Source organism: Aquarana catesbeiana, linkage group LG11 (assembly GCF_042186555.1).
Source record: "Aquarana catesbeiana isolate 2022-GZ linkage group LG11, ASM4218655v1, whole genome shotgun sequence".
Taxonomy (NCBI): domain Eukaryota; kingdom Metazoa; phylum Chordata; class Amphibia; order Anura; family Ranidae; genus Aquarana; species Aquarana catesbeiana.
Genome location: NC_133334.1, coordinates 58,472,866 through 58,499,136, shown reverse-complemented (window position 1 = coordinate 58,499,136; position 26,271 = coordinate 58,472,866). Strand labels below are relative to the sequence as shown.

At 41.5% G+C, this 26,271-nt stretch overlaps 1 protein-coding gene across 4 annotated transcripts in view; it reads left to right on the top strand.

Annotated features, from left to right (window-relative positions):
• KIAA1549L (KIAA1549 like) overlaps positions 1-21,633 on the top strand; it is a 245,880-nt gene extending 224,247 nt beyond the window's left edge. For all 4 annotated transcript variants that reach the window (XM_073604466.1, XM_073604464.1, XM_073604465.1 and 1 more), the window contains 4 exons: positions 5,870-5,967; positions 9,102-9,166; positions 12,523-12,671; positions 14,563-21,633. In XM_073604466.1, the coding sequence (XP_073460567.1) occupies positions 5,870-5,967; positions 9,102-9,166; positions 12,523-12,671; positions 14,563-14,844 (594 nt within the window). In that variant the 3' untranslated portion in view covers positions 14,845-21,633. The remainder of the gene's footprint in view (positions 1-5,869; positions 5,968-9,101; positions 9,167-12,522; positions 12,672-14,562) is intronic.
• Positions 21,634-26,271: the final 4,638 nt, after the last annotated feature.

Genomic DNA, 26,271 nt, shown 5'->3' with positions numbered 1-26,271 from the left:
GCTGATTAGAGCAGTTTCAGCAAACCCATCTACATATGTTACATAAACAGCAGGCTTCTGTGTTACTCACCATGCCACACATCTTTTTATTTTATAAGGGATGCTTTATTCAATTACCTTTTCTAAATTCAAATACTTACAATTATTTATGGCTTTGGAAGAGCTCTATCTTTTTGGACACTAAAGTGGTGGTGCTTAGACAAGTGTGTAAAAGTATGGACTTTTGTGGATTTGAGTGTGTTTTGAGTGGATTGATGGTAAATGTTTAGTAGTAGACATAGTGCTGTGATGCATTAGGGTAGAAGATGTCTCACTTGGCTCTGGCAATGACCATGGAGAAAAAGATCCTTTAGATTTTTCAAACTATGTAGTATGAAGACCTACCCAAACTATGCATTTGATTTGTTTCCTACCAGACATGCCATGGTACTACATACTGTAGTTGTACCAGGACTACAGTTGTAGGAAAATAAATTGGTGGGACTTTTGAGCCACAGCATATTCGTAAAAAAAAATAAAATTTTATTTAATTTCTTAAAATTTTTTTAGACATGTAATAACAGACTTATAATAAAATTTCAATTGTAAAGCCGTCATTTCCAACCACTGCATTAATTCATACAACATAGTCTTTCTTCTCAACGCGTTTCATAGTCCTCTTCATCAGGATTTAATAGACATTGATTGTTGCCATCTAAATAGAGTGACAAAATTATTTTCAAATAAATAATCATATCAATGTAACACATTTCCACACATCATGCCACAATTCCTCCCCAGGGTCTGAAATGTACACTCAGATGTTCCTTATGGTTCAACTGTGCAAGGTGCGGGGATCCCAAGAGGGGCTGCCTCCCTTCTTGGGATCCCCGCACCTTACACAGTCTCCACCGTCTGGTCAGCAGTAGATATACAGTATCTCAAAAAAGTGAGTACACCCCTCACATTTTTAAAAATATTTTATCTTTTCATGTGACAATACTGAAGAAATTACACTTTGCTACAATGTAAAGTAGTGAGTGTAAAGCTTGTATAACAGTGTAAATTTGCTGTCCCCTCAAAATAACTCAACACACAACCATTAATGTGTAAACTGCTGGCAACAAAAGTGAGTACACCCCTAAGTGAAAATGCCCAAATTTGGCCCAGTTAGCCATTTTCCCTCCCCGGTGTCATGTGACTCGTTAGTGTTACAAGATCTCAGGTGTGAATGGGGAGCAGATGTGTTAAATTTGGTGTTATCATTCTCACTCTCTCATACTGGTCACTGGAAGTTCAACATGGCACCTCATGGCAAAGAACTCTCTGAGCATCTGAAAAAAAAGAATTGTTGCTCTACATAAAGTTGGCCTAAACTGTAAGGAGATTGCCAAGACCCTGAAACTGAGCTGTAGCATGGTGGCCAAGACCATACAGTGGTTTAACAGGACAGGTTCCACTCAGAACAGGCCTCGCCATGGTCGACCAAAGAAGTTGAATGCACGTGCTCAGCGTCATATCCAGAGGTTGTCTTTGGAAAATAGACGCATGAGTGCTGCCAGCATTGCTGCAGAGGTTGAAGGGGTGGGGGTAAGCCTGTCAGTTCTCAGACCATACGCTGCACACTGCATCAAATTGGTCTGCATGGCTGTCGTCCCAGAAAAGAAGCCTCTTTTAAAGATGATGCACAAGAAAGTCCGCAAACCGTTTGCTGAAGACAAGCAGACTAAGGACATGGATTACTGTAACCATGTCCTCTGGTCTGATGAGACCAAGATAAAATTATTTGGTTCAGATGGTGCCAAGCATGTGTGGTGGCAACCAGGTGAGGAGTACAAAGACAAGTGTGTCTTGCCTACAGTCAGGCATGGTGGTGGGAGTGCCTTGGACTGGGGCTGCATGAATGCTGCCAGCACTGGGGAGCTACAGTTCATTGAGGGAACCATGAATGCCAACATGTACTGTGACATACTGAAGCAGAGCATGATCCCCTCCCTTTGGAGACTGGGCCGCAGGGCAGTAATCCAACATGATAACGACCCCAAACACACCTCCAAGACGACCACTGCCTTGCTAAAGAAGCTGAGGGTAAAGGTGATTGACTGGCCAAGTATGTCTCCAGACCTAAACCCTATTGAGCATCTGTGGGGCATTCTCAAACAGAAGGTGGAGGAGCGCAAGGTCTCTAACATCCACCAGCTCAGTGATGTCATCATGGAGTGGAAGAGGACTCCAGTGGCAACCTGTGAAGTTCTGGTGAACTCCATGCCCAAGAGGGTTAAGGCAGTGCTGGAAAATAATGGTGGCCACACAAAATATTGACACCTTGGGCCCAATTTGGACATTTTCACTTAGGGGTGTACTCACTTTTTTTGCCAGCGGTTTAGACATTAATGGCTGTGTGTTGAGTTATTTTGAGGGGACAGCAAATTTACACTGTTATACAAGCTGTACACGCACTACTTTACATTGTAGCAAAGTTTCATTTCTTCAGTGTTGTCACATGAAAAGATATAATAAAATATTTACAAAAATGTGAGCAGTGCACTCACTTTTGTGAGATACTGTACATACTGTGAACCTGATTGTCCTGCATGACCAAAGGTTCTCCCAATTGTCCCCAGCAGTCTCTTCCCGGTGCACATGTTCCTCTATCTACCTTTAAAAATGTAAGAGGGTTAGAACCCCTACCAGGTTTTTATTGCTTTGTAAAAAGTCCAATGAGAGCATCAGACCAAATAATTGAGATTAATTCAGTTCTGTAATTATTAATAGATTATTATCATTCAGGATTTATATAGCAATAACCATTTGCTTTACAATATAAAGGGAGTTAGTACAGTTACAATACAATCAAAAACCAAGAGAGTTAGGAGGGCCCAGACCCTAAGAGCTTACAATCTAATCTAGTGACATAGAGAGCTCATGCTGTGCTGCTTCTCCTTTCACTGTAAAGTAACATACTGGGACGGACCCAGGATGATCTGGTCTCAGAGGAAGTGAGTTGAATGATGCTGGCTATCAGACTGAGGACATCTAGCAGCAGAGCAAAGTACTGCTGGGGAAACAGTTCCCCATAAATGTTTACTGTACAAAATAAGGTCCGTTGGCATGGACCATAGGGTGAGTACATGGATTGAAAACTGGCTACAAGGGCGAGTTCAGAGGGTGGTGATAAATGGGGAGTACTCGGAATGGTCAGGGGTGGGTAGTGGGGTCCCACAGGGTTCTGTGCTGGGACCAATCCTGTTTAATTTGTTCATAAACGACCTGGAGGATGGAGTAAATAGTTCAATCTCTGTATTTGCGGGCAATACTAAGCTAAGCAGGGCAATAACTTCTCTGCAGGATGTGGAAACCTTGCAAAAAGATCTGAACAAATTAATGGGGTGGGAAACTACATGGCAAATGAGGTTTAATGTAGAAAAAAATAAAATAATGCATTTGGGTGGCAAAAATATGAATGTAATCCTCTGGGGGAATCTAGGATGGAAAAGGACCTGGGGGTCCTAGTAGATGATAGGCTCAGCAATGGCATGCAATGCCAAGCTGCTGCTAACAAAGCAAACAGAATATTGGCATGTATTATAAAGGGGATCAACTCCAGAGATAAAACGATAATTCTCCCGCTCTACAAGAATCTGGCCTGGCCGCTCCTAGAGTATGCTGTCCAGTTGTGGGCTCCAGTCCTCAGGAAGGATGTACTGGAAATGGAGCGAGTACAAAGAAGGGTAACAAAGCTAATAAAGGGTCTGGAGGATATTAGTTATGAGGAAAGGTTGCGAGCACTGAACTTATTCTCTCTGGAGAAGAGACGCTTGAGAGGGGATATGATTTGAATATACAAATACCATACTGGTGACCCCACAATAGGGATAAAACTTTTTCGCAGAAGGGAGTTTAACAAGATACGTGGTGACTCATTAAAATTAGAAGAAAAGAGGTTTAACTTTAAACTACGTAGAGGGTTCTTTACTGTAAGAGCGGCAAGGATGTGGAATTTCCTTCCACAGGCAGTGGTCTAAGTGGGGGTCATCGATAGTTTCAAAAAACTATAAGATTAGCACTTGAATGACCGCAACATACAGGGATATACAATGTAATACTGACATATAATCACACACATAGATTGGACTTGATGGACTTGTGTCTTTTTTCAACCTCACCTACTACCCTGTTTCCCCGAAAATAAGACCTAGCGTGATTGTCGGTGATGGCTGCAATATAAGCCCTACCCCCCAAATAAGCCCTAGTTAAAGTCCTTGTAGGTCTTATTTTCGGGGTAGGGCTTATTTTCGGGGGAAACAGGGTAGGGCTTATTTGGGGGGTAGGGCTTATATTGCAGCCATCACCGACAATCACGCTAGGTCTTATTTTCAGGGAAACAGGGTATGTAACTATGTAATATCTTGATTGTGGCTGAATATTGCAGAAAAAGTTGCGTTTGTTAATTTATCTTTCAGTGGGCTGCTCAGCTTTATCTAGTTGTTTTTGGCTTGATTTCTGCTTTAAAATTTGTTGAAAATTAAATGAAAATTCAGTTTTTGGTAGATACTAGAAGTAAACCACCTAATGGAGTCTTTTCCCTGTGCTTGAATTTCCGGGTCAGCGTGCTGGCTGTGACCATTATAGGCTATTTCCACTCTCCCTTTTAGATGTTTAAAGGCTAACTCCACCTTTTGCACCATGTTACATGATACACTCCTATTTAGAGTGTAAACTGGTGCAAAAGGAACCCCCCAACACTGCTACCTACCTGTGACAACATGTGGAGGTTCTTCTCTTCTGCAGCAGCTGTGACTTTTGAAACTGGAATGGCTTCACCTGCATAGTGGCGGCATTCATTCATAGAGATCTGTGAATTATTAAACTACAACATAGAGGTCCCATCTGCCACCACGGCAGATGGACTTGTAGTTCTCAGTGGAACACAAGTGTGGGGATCAGTGCCCTTGGAGTCCAGGAACACTTCCTCCAGTTCAGTAACTGAAAGCCCTACCCATAGGTGTGGGCAGCCTATTGCATTAGGGTGTGCACCCCAAAGCTCAAACACACATGCCTTTCTCTGCAGCCTCAGCTGCATTGGACAGTGAATGAATGGGAAGTGCTCTGTGCTGAGTGGCTTCCTGTTCATTCACAAACTGAAGCATACAAAACACAGTTTACTATGCTTCAGTTATGAATGGACACAGTGAGCGAGTGTGTTCATTTAGAAAAGGAAGGGGCAGGTAATTTGCTAGCCCCTTCAACCGCTCTTCATCCTGAAACATACCCAGCAGCTACCAGGGGTAGAGGAGAGGAGGGAATCCAGCAGTACTGCAGGGTGGGGGGCCAACAAAGCAGGGGAGTAGGGAGAATCGTCACTGCACATAGGGATTAGGGTGTACTCAGGCACACCTGGCACACCCCCTGTGCATGCTTATGGCCCTACCTCAGTACAGACATAGATAGCTGGAGGAAAAGTCCAGCATTGCATACAGCATCCATAGATGGTGGTTGCACTGCTTTGCAGATCGATTTGAAAAAATAAATGCACTTTTTTTTCCTGACTATTTATTATTTGTTTTTCAAAGTTGAACTTAGTCTTTACTTTATGTAATGTTACATGTAATGTAATTGAAAGAGTGGGAACACCCCTGGAAAATAGGAGTACATACTGTACAACAGAAGATACCAGGCCAGGAACAATGGAAGGCAGATCTTTCCACAGGAGTCCCTGAAACATATAAGAAGCCAGTTGGGTTATTAGGACCACAAGTCTCCACATTTAATTGGGATATCACTTTGGGGTGATTTCTTTCTTATTTTTGTTAATTAACTGGAAGGACAGTCATTTTATTAAGCTGACATCCTAATACATTATTGTTTCAATTTTTTCTTGTTCCAACAGACATACCGATTTTCCCAACTCCCTGAAATGGCTATGGGCTCTCCTCCACCACCGGTACCACCGAGGACAGGTCCTGTGGCTGTCCCTTCATTAAGGAGGTACATTACACTAGTGTGTTTATTATCTATCTGACCTTGATTAAAAAAGAAAAAGATCGGGTAAAAGGAACAACTGTTTTAGATTACTTTGGTTTTTTTTTTAAGAGCAAATGTTCACCTTAAAGCGGAGTTCCATACAAAAATGGAACTTCCGCATTTCGGAACCCTCCCCCCCTCCGGTGTCACATTTGGCACCTTTCAGGGGGGAGGGGGGTGCAGATACCTGTCTAAGACAGGTATTTGCACCCACTTCCGGCATAGACTCCCATGGGAGTCTACGCCTCTTCCCGTCCCCATTGCGCTGTCTCCTGGGAACACACAGCTCCCAGGAGAGAGCGGGGACCACTTGGGACGCGCAGTAGGGAACCGGGAAGTGAAGCCGCAACGCTTCACGTCCTGATTCCCTCACCTAGGATGGCAGCGGCAGCTGGCGAGAACCGAGCGGGTTCTCGGCGTCCCCTGCCGACATCGCTGGACCCCGGGACAGGTAAGTGGCCATGTATTAAAAGTCAGCAGCTGCAGTATTTGTAGCTGCTGGCTTTTAATATTTTTTTTTTTGGCGGTGTGGGTGAACCCCCGCTTTAAGGCCCCTTTCACACTGTCAGACCGTTCAGGTGCGCCTGTCAGTTTTGACGGCGGACCTGAACTAAAATCAGACGGTTGCCCCTACGTTCGCAGCCATCCCTGGCGGATCGGGTGAGATCTGATGAAAATGGACATGCTGTCCATTTTCGTCCGATCTCTCCATAGGAAGCAGCGGCGCTCGACAAGCCCCTCCCCACTCAGTGAGCAGAGAGGAACCTGTCATCCGCCGGCTCAACGGAGAGATCTCCCGCTGAGATGGCGGACAGAGGCGGACTCCGAGGCAGCGGATCCGCCTCGTGAGAATGATGCCTTAAGCGGAAATTGCAGTCATTTTTTCATCTTTACATCTTGTTGTTTTACCTTTGGATAGTAAACATTTTTTTTTTCTGCCAGCAAATACCTTATACAGCCCACTTCCTATTACTTGTCTGGTAAAAAGCCTAGACTTATGACATCATGCACAGCTCTCTCTCACTCTCATGAGAGTTTGCCAGGAAGGGAGGGGGGTGAGTCTTAAGAGGGCCAATGAGAGCTGCAGAGTTGGAGGTATGCCTCTGTGTGTGTGTAAATCCAGGAAGTGAACAGGCAGCAGCTTCAGCTGCCCACAGTTAAAATGCTTGCAGCCAGACTCAGTGGAGGGAGATTTCTGCAGCATATTTGACAAGTACAGAATCACAGTATATATAAAATAATATGCAAAGTGGTTGGAGGGAAGCTTCAGAATGATGTTTTTATTACAAATTATGTTAGCAGACTGCAGTTCCTCTTTAAGAATCCCTATCCCTTAAATATCACCTATCCTTAATGCCCTGTACACACGAGCGGATTTTCTGTCGGAAAAAACTTGGATGGTTTTTCCGACGGAATTCCGCTCAAATTTGCCTTGCATACACACGGTCACACAAAAGTTCTCTGAACTTTCAACTGTCAAGAACGCGGTGATGTACAACACTATGACGAGCCGAGAAAATGAAGTTCAATGCTTCCGAGCATGCGTCGAATTGTTTCTGAGCATGCGTAGGAATTTTGCGTGTTGGAATTTGTACAGACGATTGCATTTTCGGATAGGAACTTTTTCCAAATGAAAAATTGAGAACCTGCTCTCAATCTTTTGCTGGCGGGAATTCCGCCAGCAAAAGTTCAATGGAGCATACACACGGTCGCATTTTCCGACCAAAAGCTCTCATCGGTCTTTTGCTGGCCGAATTTCCGATCATGTGTACGTGGCATTACACCTAGATACCTTACTACTTAAAGTGTATGTTCAGGCAAGAAAATAAAATTATTACATGCTGTTTTACTGAAGAAGGCATCTACAGCAGGTTCAGAGTGAAGCAATGCAAGCACTGCAGTCATGGCTCAGAATGATATTCTGCATTTTAATTGGCACCTTTGCACAGCTGCACTTGCTGATTTTGTATTACTCTTCTGCCACCTTGTGTACCGTGAATTATTTTAGGTTACTTTTTAGGCTGGGTTCACACTGATGCGATTTGGATGTGTTTTCCCCACATCCAATTCGCATAACAGGGGACTGTGACCAGCTCTCAATGGAGCCGGTTCACACAGCTTCGGGGTGGCCACCGAGCGCACTGGAAAAGGGTCCTGTGTGTCTTTGGCTCCGTTTCAGGTGTGAATTCAGGCAACAATTCAGACCTGAATCTTTGAACAAGGACACACTGGACCCCATGCTGGGAACTGCGGTTGCACATACGTGAACCCGGTCTAAGGGAAACTCTGATGAGGACCCTCATGTAAAGGTGGGCTGAATTATTTTTAAAACAGTTTTTTTTTTTTCAGCCTTCAAATATTTGAAAAATATACTATTTGACTCTTGTACTGAAAAGGTGATGTACAGGCCAACAAAGTAGAAATATAGTAAATTGGATTTAAGAAGTTCAGAACAAGGTGGCTTTTTTTTTTTTTTTTTTAAACAAACTCATTACAGGCAAACCCCACTTTTAAGTACTCAATGGTGTTTATTTACTAAAGCTGGAAAGTGCAAAATCAGGCTCACTTCTGCATAGAAACCAATGAGCTTCTAGGTTTTATTACCAAAACTTAATTGAACAAGCTGAGGTTAGAAGCTCATTGGTTTCTATGCAGAAGTGAGCCTGATTTTGCACTTTCCAGCTTTAGTAAATAAACACCATTGTGTACTTAAATTGGGGTATGCCTGAACATATGGTGAAAACCTTAAAAATGGCGGAACCAAAAAATGCCAAACTTCTTCTTCTCACTGTCTTAATCCACTGGAAAAGCCCCATTCCTAGCATATTCTACAGGGTCTGCTGTCAGTCTGGCAGATGGTCTTCTGTGTTTATGACAACTCATAACAGTCGGTACAGACCAGTTCCCATGCTGAGGGCCTGTACCAATAAATGGTACTGTAATGAGTAATAGAGAACAGTTGGTGAGTCTGTATGTGTATACTGTATATATAGTATTTTTCCTAATGCAAAAAAACAAAAACAAATACTAATTGATTTGAATGAACACTTTTTTCAATACAGTGTGTATGACAGTATTCGTTGTTATTATTTAAACAGATCCACATCAGACATGACCAACAAGAACAGAGTGCCGGAGTCCAGCGGGAATGAGCAAAGTCCAGGTGAGTATGCGGGGTGTCTAGCATATTCAAGGTTGTCAGTCCCCAGGGACGCAAATGTATCAGTCTGTATAAAGTTAATCAGCTGTATATAGTGTACATTCAGGTATCAACAAATCCCAGGAGGGACACGATAAGGGTTTAAAGGAAAATTCCAACCTAAAAACCAGTCAACGTATAAACTTTAAACTGGGACAAAGGGCTGTTTTAATTTGTAAACAATCATAAATCTATTTTGTTTGATGTTCTGGCTCCAAGAGAGCTGGTGGTATGCACATTACTAGCCATTGAGTTTTGTACCATGTAAGATTGAGAGACTATACCACCCTGTCCAAGTGAAACCCAAGACTTTATAATTTTGGGTTCCTAATATCCTTCTACACATAACACATCTGATAATATCTGATGGCGTTCAAGCTGTCAGAGTAGTAGATCAAAATTTAATCAAGGAGGGCAAAAGTGAGTTACACTGGAACTTTAGCCAAAATCCTTTCTAGATTTAGGCATGCTTGAAGAAGGGTTAGTAGAACCCTTTGTCCACTTTATATGACTTTTTTTTTCCTTTAAGGGAAGTAAGGCCTGGACTATTCAAAACGAAATAAAACGTTTTGGTTCCACGTTTCATTTAGGAGGCATATCTTGTTTCAAAGATTTGAAGCTCGTAGATTTCAGAAAACTTCAGGAGTCAGTAGAAAAAAAGTTATGATTTTGTACAGAAACATATTTCTGTACAAAATATAAATGATTACCAATATTTATAAATAAAATATGGTAGAATGTTGGGTTTACGAATGCTACTCTGACAGCTTGAACACCATCAGATATTATCAGATGTGTTATGGGTAGAGGGATACCGGGAACACAAAATTATACAAGGCTTGGGTTTTACTTGGACAGGGTGGCACAGTCTCTCATCTGCCCAGAGAATACAGTGCTTTCCTCTTACGATCTACTGCTCAGGAGTGACAGCCGGGGTTCTATATCTCCATCGTGGTCCTCCTTGATGTGGACCAGCTTCCTCTTACTGACCCAGGCAACCAGCCCACAATGACACCTACCAGCTACACCCACTGACCACTCTGGTGTCCTACTCCTGAAGCTTCCTAGGATATGGGATATAGACACCCCAGGAAGTTGCAAGAGTGGGACATATCATTCTTTTTAGGCTGTTTATCCTATGGTGGGGGAGGGACAGGTGTGCAGGGAGGGACAGTTACTCTGGGGAGTGAAGGTCTGCTTAAAGAGCTCATTTAGACCTGTGTTGCCCCCTGAAAAATGATCAATGGCTGCATGGCAGTTCTCAGATAGCAAGCAATTGTGCTGCAAGTTTGAAAATGACTTGCTAAGCTATTGCTAGACTTGCTAGGCTTCAAAAGTTTGTTGCACAATTGCAGCAAGTCTGCATTTCAGATCAACTTTCTTTGTAAACATTCTGCAAGTCTGCTGCAAGTTCTGGTTCAGTTATTTTGTGCAATAGTCATCCCACCACAGGGGTCACTGTGGCTGAATTTTCATGCTATAGACTTGTATAACTTTTGCTGTAGACTCACCACTGCAACTTTGCTCTTGCTAGAGACTTGCCATGCACATTTTCTACAAATTGGAAAAGTGTCAACTAGAACTTGTGCTTCAAGTGCTCTGCAAGTATACAACTTGCCAGTGAAAATGTGCAGCAAGTTAATAGACTTACAATTCAACACTGCCACAAATTTCTGGCAAGTTATCCTTGCTATTTGGGTTGCGGTGACATCCCATTCATCTTCGTGGGTCACGTCAGCACCTTTGTGTATTTTTGTGGCTTGTGTACGCCCTCGGGCCATTATGTTAAATTAAGCCCCCCCCCCCATGACCACAAGTGTAAATGAGGCCAAGGGATATGTGTTTGTTTTCAGCCTTATCAATTACTCAAGTATGTCCACCCACCCATGGCAATATGCACAAAGCCATCCCACTCTCCCCATTACATTTTGAATATGCTGTACATTATAAAGAATTTACCAGAAGAACTGAGACCTGTAGTTGGAAATCACCTTGAAAATGCAATTAAATTAACTACACATATCCAAAGAGTGACACCTGTGACCTCTACCTACATTGCTTATGATTACAAGAGCCATCCACTAAGACATTCATAGTATTTATTTTTTTTATGTTTGTACCATGTCCAAATCCCTCTACCCAAGAGGGATCGACACCGTCTGCTCTGTTAGTCGTCCCTAAGAGATAACTACTCATTAGCCAAGCTACTGTTTGCAACAGATGATAATGGTAACCTATACGAGATAATTCCTGGGTGACCCATATGCTGCTCCCATACTGTTTGTACATAAACAAAGACCCACTGAACTGTCTGTAACAAAAAAAGGCTAATCAATTAGAGGAATTATCTGCCAGGCTGAATCGTGGGTCCTGTACACTGGTACATCAAGTTGTTTTCTGTGTATGCTTGGCAGGCAACAGGGCCAGACTGGATTAGCCGAATCAAAGCTGTTGGATTTTGCAAGAACTAGATAAAGAAAATGAGAATTACAGAAAAAATACAAAATACAATAACAAATAAAGCATAACGATATCAGTTTACTGGTTTACAGAAAAGTTTAAAAGGAAACCAAAATGCTTTGGTGTGAATTTTATATAGATGTTTTTAAAGAATGTTATTTTTTTTATTAATATTATTTTAACGGTTGATAATGCTAATGCTTTCAAATACCTTCCAACTGAAACATCCTAGGGGGATAAGTCACTCTTCTAAACGTAAGAGGTTATTTACTAAGACTTGCCATACACTAATGATTTTCTTCCGTTTGACCTGCTGGTTAGACAAAAGAAAATTATTTGATTTCCCCATCCATGTACTTGATGTGGATTGGGGAATCCCCCCACTGTGCTATTGTATTTCTACAGTGAAGAGATTTCCCCTCGCTGTCAAAATACACTCATTAGCACCACTGGCACTGATTAAGAGAACATTTTTTCAATAGGCTGGTTGTACACAAGTCCATCAATAGATCATCTTGTGTACAACCAGCCTGCCCATACATGGATCGAAATTTGGCTGGTCCCTGCTCAACCAGCTAAATCCTGCTCAATCTGTGGCCGGCTTAAAGGAGCAGAGCATGTTGCAATAGGGTGAAACTGTGCTGACTTGAATAATCCAATCACATTTTTTCCCTTTTTTCTTGCACATGATTGGGTATTTTTTGCAAAGTGAAATTTTTTATTTAGCTTCACCCCATTCACCAAGAGTAGGCATTTTCAAAGCTTTTCCAAAAGTATACATGACTTGTGTCAACTTTTTTTTCTACAAAAGAAGCATGAAACATTTGCCATCTTCCTCAATGACTGCTTTGCCTTGTCAGGTAATACCGTTCCTGCTGTGTTTGCCATCCCAGGGAACCGCGCAGAATATACTGGCTATTACATTCCACAGCCACCAGCTGGCTACCGGAACCACGCCTGGATGTCATACTCGGGAGAAAATGATTTGCCAGGACAATGGGCAGACTCGGTAAGCTTGTTACCAAAGCTAAAGAATATTACACATTGTACTCAAAAGTGCAGTTTTGTGTCTTGGAGATCTTCTGAAAAGTTCAATCAGTTGTGGCTTTCCTAAACGTCCAAAGAATTTGTAAACCTCCAAATTTCCCCAACCAGAAATCTCAAAAATTCTAAGCAAATCTGAACTAGGCTCCAAAAAGTGTACATTACAATAACACAAGTGATGCAACATTAAGCACAATAGTTTTGGAAGTTCCTGGCAGCCCTGCCTGATGAGTTATTGGGCCAGAAAACATCCAAAAAAGGAATCTACCAGAGTTATTATGATTTGGAACTTCTGCTGAGAGAAATACGGAGGCCACTATTGCTGATGTATGTCTAAAAATGCTAATTGCCTAATAGTTATACTTTGACTTCAGAACTTGTTAAAGCCCTTCTCTGGGAAAAACTTAACAACCTTCCAAGGTTTGTTTATATGCCAAAAAAACACCAAAGGAAAAACGCACCTACAAAGGCTATCGATTTCAATACAAAATTGTATTAATTGGACATACATGTAAAAAACAACCATGGCAAAGATGGGAAACCTCTACCCCACATATACCCCTCCCCCGGCCCCCCACCCAACACAACCCACCCCACTCTGATCTCCCCGGATCCTGGCCCCCAAAATTGCTGCCAATGTTGTCACCTTATTACAGGAAGTGAAAAATCATTGGATCAAGTGACTGGATCCACAGGTAATAAATTATATTACGAAAAGAAAGGGGGGGTTTTGGGACTTTAAATGAGGTGAATACACATGGCTAGAAGATGAGTAGATATCAAAAACATGTTTTTATTGGTGAAACAGGGAACATGGCAAAATGACATGATACATACAGCAATGAATAAAATTGTCAATCACATATTACAGACCATATATAGAAACAAACATTAATAGCAACCAGCCAACCACTGTATGGTATGGAACAAATCCTGGATGTAGTAAAAACACTTAAAATTACATGGTAGTTGGAGAACTCAAGATAATGTATTGAGTAGGAGCGTCTTCATGAGAATAAGCGCATCCAAATTATTCCGACGCGTTTCATGGATAGTACCATTCATCAGGGGCAGGTGCACGCAAATCTATAAAAAACAAAACATGAGTAGACCAGTATGATCCAATGTTGTACCCCTCAATGGGGAGGATATGTTCAAAAAGAAAGGGAGAGGGTTACACATCCCTATGTACTTACGTTGTAATAAGTTTGGAAAATGGGGGACGAGGAATCAGGGGTTACTCAAATCGTCTGTACCGGGAGCTGTGGAAGGGACCTGCAGAAGAGGGACCGGGTGCATAAACATGATCCCCAAAAAAATTAAGGACAAAGATCCAGATACTGGTGTGAGAGGGCTTCATATGGCGTTTACGTTTTTGAAATGTTCCATCTGGTGTCACCATATGGAGGAAGGCGTCCCCAGCCTCCATGGGCAGCGGCTGCTGCTTGGGAATGGACTCCTCTCTTCCTCTCTTGATGCACCTGTGTGATGTTGAGAGGAGCCCATGGGGTGTGCCGAGTGTATTTAACATCCTCACTCTGTGCTAGCCAGTCCTCATGGCAGCACCTTTTTGTGCACCTTCTAGCTATGTGTACCCACCTTGTTTAAAGTCCCAACCCCCCCCCCCTTCTTTTCACAGATTTAGGGATGGAGACATGACCCATATATCTCATTTAAAGTCCCAAACTCCCCCTTTTTAGTTCATAAATTATATTACAGGGGACTAGTAATGCTCTGGTAATTGTATTAATAGACTGATTTACAACTATCATTTTTGCTTTTGACCATAGTTACAATTTAGTTCACCCTCCAAACTGAATTCCTAATTACATGAACTGTTATTTGTCACTGCACAGGCTCCCCTCCCTGGTTACATTGAGGCTTATCCGAGGTCAAGATACCCTCAGAACTCTCCTTCCCGTCTCCCTAGGCAGTTTGGCCAACCTGTCAACCTACACCCGAGCTTGGACCATGCTGCTGGAGCATCAATCGGAGCTTCTCAACAAAGTCTGGCCGATACTGACACTCCAGACGCCTCGATCACAAATTTATCCACAGCTGCTTTGGTAAAAGCCATAAGAGAAGAAGTTGCCAAGCTGGCAAAAAAACAGACGGATATGTTTGAGTTCCAGGTGTGAAGGAAATCATGGATGTACCGCATCCTTTGTTGTTGAGCGATGGTAACAGTGCCTATAGAAATCTGGACTCACATGGGGATTATATGCTATTTTTATGTATAAAAGACAAAAAGTGACCTGTTACTGATATGCAGTTGTTTTTATTTATATATTTAAAATATAAAGGCAGTTTTTTTTGTTTTTTTTTTTTACCAAATTGATTAATTCATTAAATTTTTTTGTATATAAAAAGCAACAGCATTGATAACCAATGGATGGTATTTTCAGATACATAATATCTAATAGATTACCTAGTGCGGAGATGCTCAATGCTTTTGTTGACTCCAAATGTCAGTGTGCCATTTTTCTAGGGTTCCCTTTATGATTTTTTTGGGATCCAAAGAAAAAAACAAAACTTTTTTTTAAAAGAACCATATAGTATGAATGTTATAGTATATGTAAAATCTCATATAAGCCCTACCATGTCGATAATATATCTAAAGTTTTTTTCAATATTTTAAAATATGCATCCTTTATTAAATTACCTGGTAAGCCTGCCATGAAGGTTCTTGTTCAGACACTTCCTTTTAAAGGGTTCTTGACTCCCAATTGTGCACCTGCTTTGTCAACCTGTCGCACATGCTTCAAATGGAAACTAAAAGTATAATGTGTTTCAGTACACAGGCATGGCCTGCTGTTGTCACCATCTGGGAACTCACACTGAGTTTTTCCCAGCAGCCATCACTGAGAACATCCAAAATTTAGAGGTGCCACCAGAACAGCAATAGAAGGAAAAGCTTCCAATGAGAATGCTTGTTCTAGGAGACAATTTCTAAGAGGGGATTTTTTTCTCCCTTCCCATTGGGTCTGTAAGGCAGAAAGTGATGGGCAATTTCTCAAATGAGACACAAAGGGTAAACAAATTACCTGTTTCGTGTCATCAGTTCAGGAAGTAATCAGAAATGTTTCCATTAGGATCAGAGACAATAAAAAAAGGTTTTCTTATATTAAAGCATTGAATGTTTAGACCCTCTGGCATATTTTTAATTCCCCTTTCCCTTTATTTCCTGAATGTATAAATATTTTAGCACCTGTGAATACAAAACCTTAAAGTGAATCTCCCCCCCATTTAAAAAGAAAATCCTGGTTACCAGGTAGTAACATTCCAGATACCAGCCCAACAAATCCAGTATTGTCCTGCTTGGATCCTCTTCTGTTCTGCTATTGATTGGTCCTGCGCCGCCATGTTTTTGTGTGACATCATTGAGAGGCTGCCAGCTCTTCCAGGTTTAGCCGGGGGGGGGCTCTCCCAATGATGTGCTGCTAGGCCCGCCCCCCCACCCTTTACTAAATGACGGAATATGCCTCCTGGGATATGTGACATGCATATCCCACAAGGCACAGGCAGCACAGTGCATGTCATTTGCCTAGGTGAATGACATGCATGTGTGTCAGCCTGAAACCTTTTTTTTAAAAAAGAGGGTAAATAAACTACAACAAAAAAAAGCACTAATAGTGCAGCGGAGGGGAGGAAGGCTGGTGAGGTGGGATGATTATTTTGAGGCTGTAAGGTCTAGTTTACATATTGTGTTGCCATAGATGGATAAAAATTCAGCCGGTTCGGTAGGGACCGGCTGAATTTCAATCCATCTATGGCCATTCCTGCTTATGAGAAGTTGATCTACTGATTGACTTCTCACAAATAGGTTTGTTGGAAAATGTTTTTCTGATCAGTGTTGCAGCCAATCAGAGGAGTCCCGAATGTCAGAATACAGGATCACAGCAGGGAGGATTCCTCCATCCACCTTGCTTCTATGGGTGGGGGGATCTGTTTAGTTTTGTTCAATCAGCTCGCTGGCTGATTGAACAAAAACAATCTATAGCCAGCCTTACCCTTGTCTTCCATATTTTTGGGTGTAATGCCTTTGTCCTTCCAGGAAAATTCCTGACAAAATATGAGAAGACATCTAGACCACTGCAAAAGCATCTTCTCCTGAGATATTGGCTGTTCTATATTCCATATTCCCCAGGATCCAGCCGGAAGGAGTGGGACATCCTCACCTTGGTGTCAAGGGCAGAAAGGAATGGGGTGCAAAGGAAATATGACTTCCCTCTTCTTAGGTGTACATTTTGTTCCTTCTAATAGTTGATTTGTGGGGGAGTGGGCCCGGGTAGTGAAAGCAATCTTTACATTTTACAGCAAGGTCAGCTTTAAAAAAAAACCTAATTTGCCACTGACATTAGTTTGTAAAATATTTAACGTTAACTAATGTAAAGTAGAGTAAACATCAATTGTAAACTTTTCCACATACTGAATATTAAAGATGAACTATAAAGTCGAAATTCCAAAAATAAATTTGGTGCTACAGAATGTCATAGCCCCGAGAGTAAAGATGACTTTAATAAGCTTCCCATCCACTCAATATTGAAAGGGTTTGTTTTTAGACTGGAGCTACGCTGAAGCTGGTAAACTGAGAACGTTGAGTACATTTGGCTTAGAACCTGATCTCTAGTCATCCATACAATCAAGTCTCTGTCTGCCTAAGTGCGCTATTCTTTAGTAAGAATTAATACTAAGCCAGAAAAAGAGAACGAAAGGGGTAATTCTTAGTCTAACTGGAAGAGAAAACTAATAAAAAGTCTCTTTTTTCAACCTAGGAATGTTTGAAGATAGAGCTCTATTATGTAATCTGCTTTGTGTGTTGATTTAAGATGTAAATACAGTGCGTACTTTTATTGAAGATATCTTTCCCCATGGTAAAGCAGCATTTCATTAATTGGGATACATTCTATACATTGGAACCTGATACCCAGGACCATATGGACGAACTCTACAGTTTGGCCATCTATAGTAAGTGCATGCTCAAAAAACGTTGTGAGTTCGGTACATTGTTACCAAAAATAATATATTTTATCACATTCAAATGGAATATGTCCCTTGTATCAAAGTGTTGCAGTAGTCTTAAAAAAATACAACTTTTTGAGTGCCAAAATCCACTTACGAAGCAGGTCTCCCTACTGCTTGAACATGTTGCATTATTTAGTATGTATAATAGCAAAACCTACCAGGCAATAATCTGCAGCTAACAAAAGCTTAAAGCAACCATATCCATATCATAAAAAAATCAGGTCAAAGCAACAGGTTCACTCTAAAGTGCATGTATAGCTAATACTTTTTTTTTTGTGCTGTTCAGATTGAGTAGCGAAGGGTAGGACCCCCTTGGGAAAATGGACTTATAGCAACCCCAACTCTATTTTTATTTTTATATTCTTATTTTATAGTATGGCAGTGGTGTAAATGCAAAGAATCTGAATTTTGGTTGGCAACTTCTACACACCAAAAGATTTCCACCATCACCTTTGGTTGTGATAGGGATGAGTAGATCTAACATTGAAATGCCACGCTGTGGTATATTTCTGACCCGGTACAAGTTTATTCTAAGGACAGACTGTTTACAAAGCCAACACTTTGCTGGAGCTGCAGCTCTGCCCCCTTCATCATGGCTTAAAAATGAAACAAATAAACAATACTTGTGCACGCCATGGTAAATGTATTTGGTGGGTGTTTTGACAATGTTGTGGATTTGCCCGCTATTCATCAGCAACTGATTCCATCAGTCAGATTTGTATTGCTGTCATTGTTTCTGCTGGGTATAGCAGAAACAAACAAACCCTTTTTACATGTCCCAGTGGCCATTGTCAGAAAGACATAAAGTTATGGAAAATCTGAAATTTTACAGTTGCCACCAGAACAGAAGATGAGGGTACATTTTCCAGTGGGGACATCTGGTGACAATTGTCTAAGAGAAGTTTTCACCACACTTTGTAGGGCTTTATTCTCACTTCCTGTTGCGCCGACAAGAAAGTAAAGAAAATCTTCACAACGGACAAAGACAGTAAAATGAAAAAGAAATGATGGGTGTTAATGCACCCCTATTTTATCTAAAACAAAACAATTTTGACTATACCTGATAAGGTTTTTTTCCCAAGATGCTTATACTTACTGTACCTTCTCTTTACTCCTTCACCGATCCTTTTGCCTACGTTGCTCTGCTTGGGCGGAGCTATGGGCTTTCTCCCACCCCCTTATGACAGCACTGGTGCCTAGTGATTGGACTGTCAACCACACAGTTCTGCATCGTGGAAAGAAAAATCACGTGCATTCCCATATCTGGAAATACTAGATTTTTATCTTTGCTCCATATGACTGAAAGAAGTGGTTTTTGAAAGCAAGTATTTCAAGGGGGTTGATGGGAATTTACGTGAACTTCTTGCTTTTCCCTTTAGTTGTATAGTTCTATTGCTGAACCAGAAGAGTGAAAACAGCAACAATTTCTTTAAAATATTTTTTCCAATACTTGTCAATTTTGAGACAAGCTGTCTTTCCCCTTCCAGGCATGCCACAACATCCCTTTAACAAAGTCTTTTTTTATACTATTAGAATGGGCCTACCATCCCCATGTGAATCGGCAAAACATGGGACGTTATTACCAAACATAATTTAATTTATTAAAAACCTTTATTTGTCCATTAAAAATTGTTTCTGTTCCCAAGCTCTATCATGCAAGCTAAATTCTAAGCAGCTTAGATTGCATGGCCTTTCATATCATTCATGGTGTTTCATATCATCAGAGACTACCTCCTAAACAGAAACCTGCTGTTTTAAATCAGACAGACCCTGTCTGGTAGACGTTCAGTAAGCTCAGATGATTGCAAAGGCAAAACATTATGCACTGCTATATAGTGTATGAGTTCGCTTGTGTACATATAAAATTACAAATGATATATAGAAGATTTTTGACACATTGGGGGTTATTTAGGAAAGGCAAATCCACTTTGCACTACAAGTGCAAACTACAAGTGCAAAGTGCACCTGAAATTGCACTCGGAAGTGCAGTCACTGTAAATCTCAGGGGTAGATCTGAAACGAGGGGAAGCTCTGCTGATTTTATTATCTAATCAAGTGCAAGCTAAAATGCTGTTTTTTATTTTTCTTGAATGTCCCCCTCAGATCTACAGTGACTGCACTTCCAAGTGCACTTTCAGTGCAATTTCAAGTGCACTTTGCACTTGTAGTTTGCACGTGTAGTGCAAAGTGGATTTGCCTTTAGTAAATAACCCCCAATGACCCACACTGAAAAATGAACTTACAATTAACCAATATTTTTCATTTATACATCTTAAAGACATTAAAAAGACTACCATTCTGCTTTAATCACAATGAAACGATCTGTGAATACAATATATCAGCATGTTAACAGCATGGTAACATTTTTACCATAATAAGTTTGCTTGCACCTAACTTCATATTTTATTTATTACAGCTAAGTATATTTATACACCATATCAAGCTTCCAGCTACCTGCAAACATAATCAAATTTCTATGGCACTATTGCAAGTCTTTAAAGCGGGGTTCCACCCAAATTTTGAACATTATCTCTATGCATTCTCTTCCTTGCCTAGATGCTGACATGCTGTGTAAAAAAATTTAAATCGCCATAATTACCTTTTTTTTTCTAATCTTCTTTGCACTTCCTGGTTTTCCTCCCATGGGAGTAGGCGTGTTTCTAGCCTCTCCCAGACCTCCCACAGTCCCTGGGAGCTAGTCTCAGGCTTCCCAGCATGCATTGTGCAACAGCGTCATCACAACATCTCTGCTCCCAGCATTCACCGCATCCAGGAAATACATGCTTGTGGGCTTCAAATGCCCACAATGAAGATGGAAACCGCCTTCAGTGAATTTTATAAGTTATTCTTTACAACGAAATCGGACACAGGCGGACTTATTACACAGAACATGTGAGTAGATAATCATGAGAAGAAAAGTTTGTGAATGAACTCCAAAAAAAAAAACGATAGATAGGTGGACCCCTGCTTTAACATTGACTGATGGATCCACCCAGCCGCAGAATTCCTGCTTATGGCCATTCTGTTTCTTGAAGCAGGTACAATTTATCCCTTGACAGCTATTCCTGTGGTGTAGTTAACTCCTTCCCCACTTGTTTTGTGATTGGCCCTCTGTTACCATAAATAACCAATAAATGAGTTATAAAGGCCAAAATTCCACCAGTGACCACTACTTTTGGTAGGGATTGATAGAAAATCTTGCCACAATCTGAGTAAGTTGAAGTCATCGGAATGTAGTGGTGACCAGTGGCAGGAACATGCGATTGTGTATAGACAGCTACGGAAGTAAAGTTTGCGCAGTCTGGAAATTTGCGGTTAATTGTGGGTGAATTTTGCTCACAAGACTTGTTCTGCAGAAAACCGCCATAGTTTGGACCTAAATATTTATATTTTTCTCTTACTTTTAAATATTGTCTTCATTTTTACACATATTTTTGTATGTTCCTTTTTTTACATTTTTTTGTTTAGCTTTTCATGTATTTGCGTGATTATGACATTGATATGGTCTTGTAAAAAGTCACATATATGTACAGTTATATAGAAATATATATATATGAAATGTATTTTTGTAATCTTTGTAAATATATATATTGTACATATATCACAGATATATGCAAATGGCTAAGCTTGAATGATCCTATGACTAACTCGAACTGGACAATGTTCAGGGCAAAGTGTTTACATCTAATGATACCAATGTAATTGCTTTGAAATTAAACAATCGGATAAAAAAAACTGCACTGTATATGAGGATCATGTTCCGTATTGGCTGCATTGACATAATCTACAATTGCAAAATGCGATTAATATTGATGTTATGTTTCTCCAGTGACATATGCTACCGTTGCTTTCATGCCTGTAATAATGACATTATCATTACATTTATTAAATTCATAAACTTACCTATTTTAAGCAGTAGTGTGTTAATTTTGAAAAACTCTAAAATGATTTTAGCAGGAACCTTTTTTGGAATGTTTTAATAAAGTGCAACTCCAGTCAAGTTTTGGACAGAGTGGGGAAGGATTAGAATCTCTCTTAGGGCCCATGCACACCACTGCGGTGCATTAATGCATGTTATGCTGTGCGTTCACGTGCATTGTACTAGGGCAGCCCTTTCGGTTTTCTAAAATGAATCAAATTGCACCAAAAAACGTGTGTAGGCAGGTTGTGTTGATGCTGATTTAGTAGGTTATCAGCTGGCCCAGGCTGGGAGAAAGGGTTACATTATGTCTGCTCATTTCCTGGCCTTTTTGGTCGCAGCTGGCCCACCTGTGCTATAAAAAGAGGGAAGGCTGAGGTTCAGAAGCTCTTGTTCTTATTCCCACTCTTGGCTAGTCTCATGGTCTTGGGACTGCTGTGGCTTGCAGTCCACTGAAGGCACCAGGGTTCTGGAGGAAATCCAAGTCATGGATAGCACCAGCATGGACTATCACCTCGCAGAGGTATGCCTGGGCAGCCATACAGCTATAGTTAAGGTTAGGGATTGGACTTGTTCATATTGGACTTTAATGTTGAAATCTCTCCAGTAAATTCAATTAACTGTTCCAAGTCTGGTCTGAAGCTATTCAGAGGGGTGCATGTTGGTTCTGGCGTATCTAAAGAATCAGGGTCTGTAAAGCACAAAGGGGTATGAGGGGGTAACACCGTTATCAAAGTGTTAACTCAGCAAGAAAAGGAAGAGAAATGCCACTGCTATGAGTTACCAAGCACAAGTTCAAGACACCAAATAACCAGCTGTTAAGAGTAGTGCCTGGTAAGATGACAGGTCCTCCGGTAGCAAAGGGGTCATTGTCTGGCTCCCTCCCTAGTGGTCGGTTTCCAGTAGCAACTGGATCTGAACCCGTGTTGTGGAGATCCATGGCCTGGTCACGTGGGTACAGAAAGTGAAGGAGTAATATCAGGCACGCATGAGGTCCATGCTTTATGCTCGGCAGGACCCCATTCTTACTGGGAGTGAAGTAACAGAGGTACACTGGACTGGTGGAGTGGGCGCAGGCTCAGCACGTCCCTCCTAATGCAAAATACATCAGTTACAGTGTGTAGTCACATGGGACAGAACTTTTTTCAGATAAACTCTGTATTTTTAATGCACACAGTGTGAAGGCTCATCTCTAAGTCGGGGAACTGCCTTAATGATGGATTTTTCACATGACCGCAGTTCCCGCCTGGTGACGGCATTGGTGAGCACGCTCTGCGCCAATGTTACCCCCGCGAGCAGGGCGAAGTAGGCCTCACCCACAGGTGCATGTACCTTTTTGGCAGCACACCACAATGTAATGCACCTTAGCAGGCAAGGCGTGTTGGGGTGCCATTCAGAATAATGGGAGTGGGAAAGAACTCCATCAGGTTTTAGCATTTTTGGCCATGGTTATCTTGAGTAAGGGCAGATGATTCATGCCGCATTTACTGCCTGGAACCCATCTGCCCTTAGCTCAGTAGGGCAGGCAGGAGGGTGTGCTTAGCTGAGAAAGGCCATCATCCAGATGAAAGAGGAAAATACCCATGGAGACTACCTGGATGCATGCCATCAATTTGGCCTAGGCCAAAAGCCAGGAAGCAAATGTTAAAAAAGTTTAAAACAAGTAAATATAATATACCTTCCTATCTATTTACTAATGCTAGCAGCATACGAATTACAAATAGTTAATGTTGATTGAGAGAGTCCTGCTTTAACCACTCTTACCATAGTGAAGTCTTTCTTAAGCTAATGCAACATTCACCTGTCCTTTGTGCACCACCAATGTCCTTTACACAGTCCTTTTGGTTACAATTTTTTTTTGGCAAAAAAATATTCACCTTACATTTATGTAAATTTATTTAGTTAATTCAATTTTTTTTTGTTCTATTCTAAATAAACTCAGGTTTCTAACCGTTTATTGAAATTGAGACCTTCCATCCCCCTTACTTATTTAGTTGTTTGTGCTATGATCCATATTTAAAATGCAGCATTACATGATTTTCACAGTACTACACAAACATTTCTCATTTTGGACAGAGTAATGTAAGGTTTGATCCCTGTCAGGTGTTTTTTTTTTTGCTACCTGTGGCCCATTGGGGAGATTTCCCTTTACTTCTTGTCCCATAGCCACAACACGTGAGAGGAAATCCTTCCAAAGCGAGGGAAATCCTTGGTATTTACAACAGTCATTAGAAATAGGGGGTTATTTACGAAAGGCAAATCCACTTTGCACTACAAGTGCACTGCACTGTGGCTGAATCTTTATGCTGTGGACTTGCAGAGGCTCTTGCTGTAGACTCACCACTGCAACTTTGCTCTTGTTAGAGACTTGCCACGCAAATTTGCTATAAATTGGAAAAGTGTCAACTAGAACTTGTGCTTGAGGTGCTCTCGCAAGTGTACAACTTGCCAGTGAAAATGTGCAGCAAGTTAACAGACTTACAATTCAATACTGCCACAAATGTGTGTTAAGTTAACCTTGCTATCTGGGATCCCTCTCCACTCTATCCAAAATGAAAATTTTTTGCCTACAGTTAGAATTTACGTTAACCATAAACCAGCAACATTTTGTACAAAAATTTAGCAAAATCGTTTGTCCGAACATTGGATGGTATCATATTAAACTTGACAAATTTTGCATGATATTTCATTGCCATGCCAATGTGTTGAGTTATAAAGTTCGGAAATGCTAGATATTTTTTAAAAAATACATATGGTTCATTCCACTTACATATGCCAATACACTACAGTGCCTTGCAAAAGTATTGACCCCCTTGGCATTTTTAGTGTTTTGTTGCCTCACAACCTGGAATTAACATGGATTGTTTGAGGATTTGCATCATTTAATTTACAGAACATGCCCACAACTTTGAAGATTTTTTTTTATTGTCAAGCAAACAACAAATAGGACAAAATAACAGAAAAAGTCAAGGTACATAACTATTCACCCCCCTAAAGTCAATACTTTGTAGAGCCACCTTTTGTGGCTATCACAGCTCCAAATCGCTTTGGATAAGTCTCTATGAGCTTTCCACACCTTACCACTGGGATTTTTGCCCATTCCTCCTTGCAAAACTGCTCCAGCTCCTTCAAGTTGGATGGTTTGCGCTTGTAAACAGCAATCTTTAAGTCTGACCACAGATTTTCTATTGGATTGAGGTCTGGGCTTTGACTAGGCCATTCCAACACATTTACATGTTTCCCCTTAAACCACTCAAGTGTTGCTTTAGCAGTATGTTTGGGGTCATTGTCCTGCTGGAGGTTCACGTCCTAGCCTCAAATCACACAGAGAGTGATACAGGTTTTCCTCAAGAATATCCCTGTATTTAGCACCATCCATCTTCCCCTCAATTCTGCTGGAGGTTCACGTCCTAGCCTCAAATCACACAGAGAGTGATACAGGTTTTCCTCAAGAATATCCCTGTATTTAGCACCATCCATCTTCCCCTCAATTCTGACCAGTTTCCCAGTCCCAACTGCTGGTGTTCTTTGGGTGATGTAATATGTTGGGTTTGCGCCAGACATAGTGTTCTCTTTGATGGCCAAAAAGTTCAATATTAGTCTCATCAGACCAGAGCACCTTCCTTCATACATTTTGGGAGTCTCCCACATGCCTTTTCGCAAACTCAAAACGTGCCATTTTCAGTGACGGCTGGTGCTCAAAATTTTTGGGGGGGCGCAAACAAAATGAAAAATACTGAACCCCCCCATCAATTGCAGCCTCACTGTGCCCATCAAATGCAGCCATTGTGCCCATCAAATGCAGCCATTGTGTCCATCAAATGCAGCCACATGTGTCCATCATATGCAGCCACTTGTGCCCCATCATACGCAACCACTTGTGCCCCATCATATGCAGCCACTTGTGCCCCATCATATGCAGCCACTTGTGCACCATCATATGCAGCCACTTGTGCCAATCAAATGCAGCCACTTGTGCCCGTATGCAGCCACTTTTGCCCGTCAAATGCAGCCACTTGTGCCCAGTATATGCAGCACTCCCATTCTTGACTCCTCTCCAAACTCCCTCAGAGACTGCAGATATGAAATAAGACAAGAGATGGTCAGAGGCCGTGGGCATATTACAGGAGATGGTCAGAGGCTGCGGGCATAGTACAGGAGATGGTCAGAGGCTGCGGGCATAGTACAGGAGATGGTCAGAGGCTGCAGGCATATTACAGGAGATGGTCAGAGGCTGTGGCATAGTACAGGAGATGGTCAGAGGCTGCGGGCATAGTACAGGAGATGGTCAGAGGCTGCGGGCATAGTACAGGAGATGGTCAGATGCTGTGGGCATATTACAGGAGATGGTCAGAGGCTGTGGCATAGTACAGGAGATGGTCAGAGGCTGCAGGCATAGTACAGGAGATGGTCAGAGGCTGCGGGCATATTACAGGAGATGGTCAGAGGCTGTGGGAATGGTACAGGAGATGTCAAGATGTCAGAGGCTGCGGGCATGGTACAGGAGATGTCAGAGGCTGCAGGCATATTACAGGAGATGGTTAGAGACTGAGGACATGATACTAAAGATGTTAAGAGAATGTAGACATGATACAGGAGATGGTCAGAGACTGCGTCCATG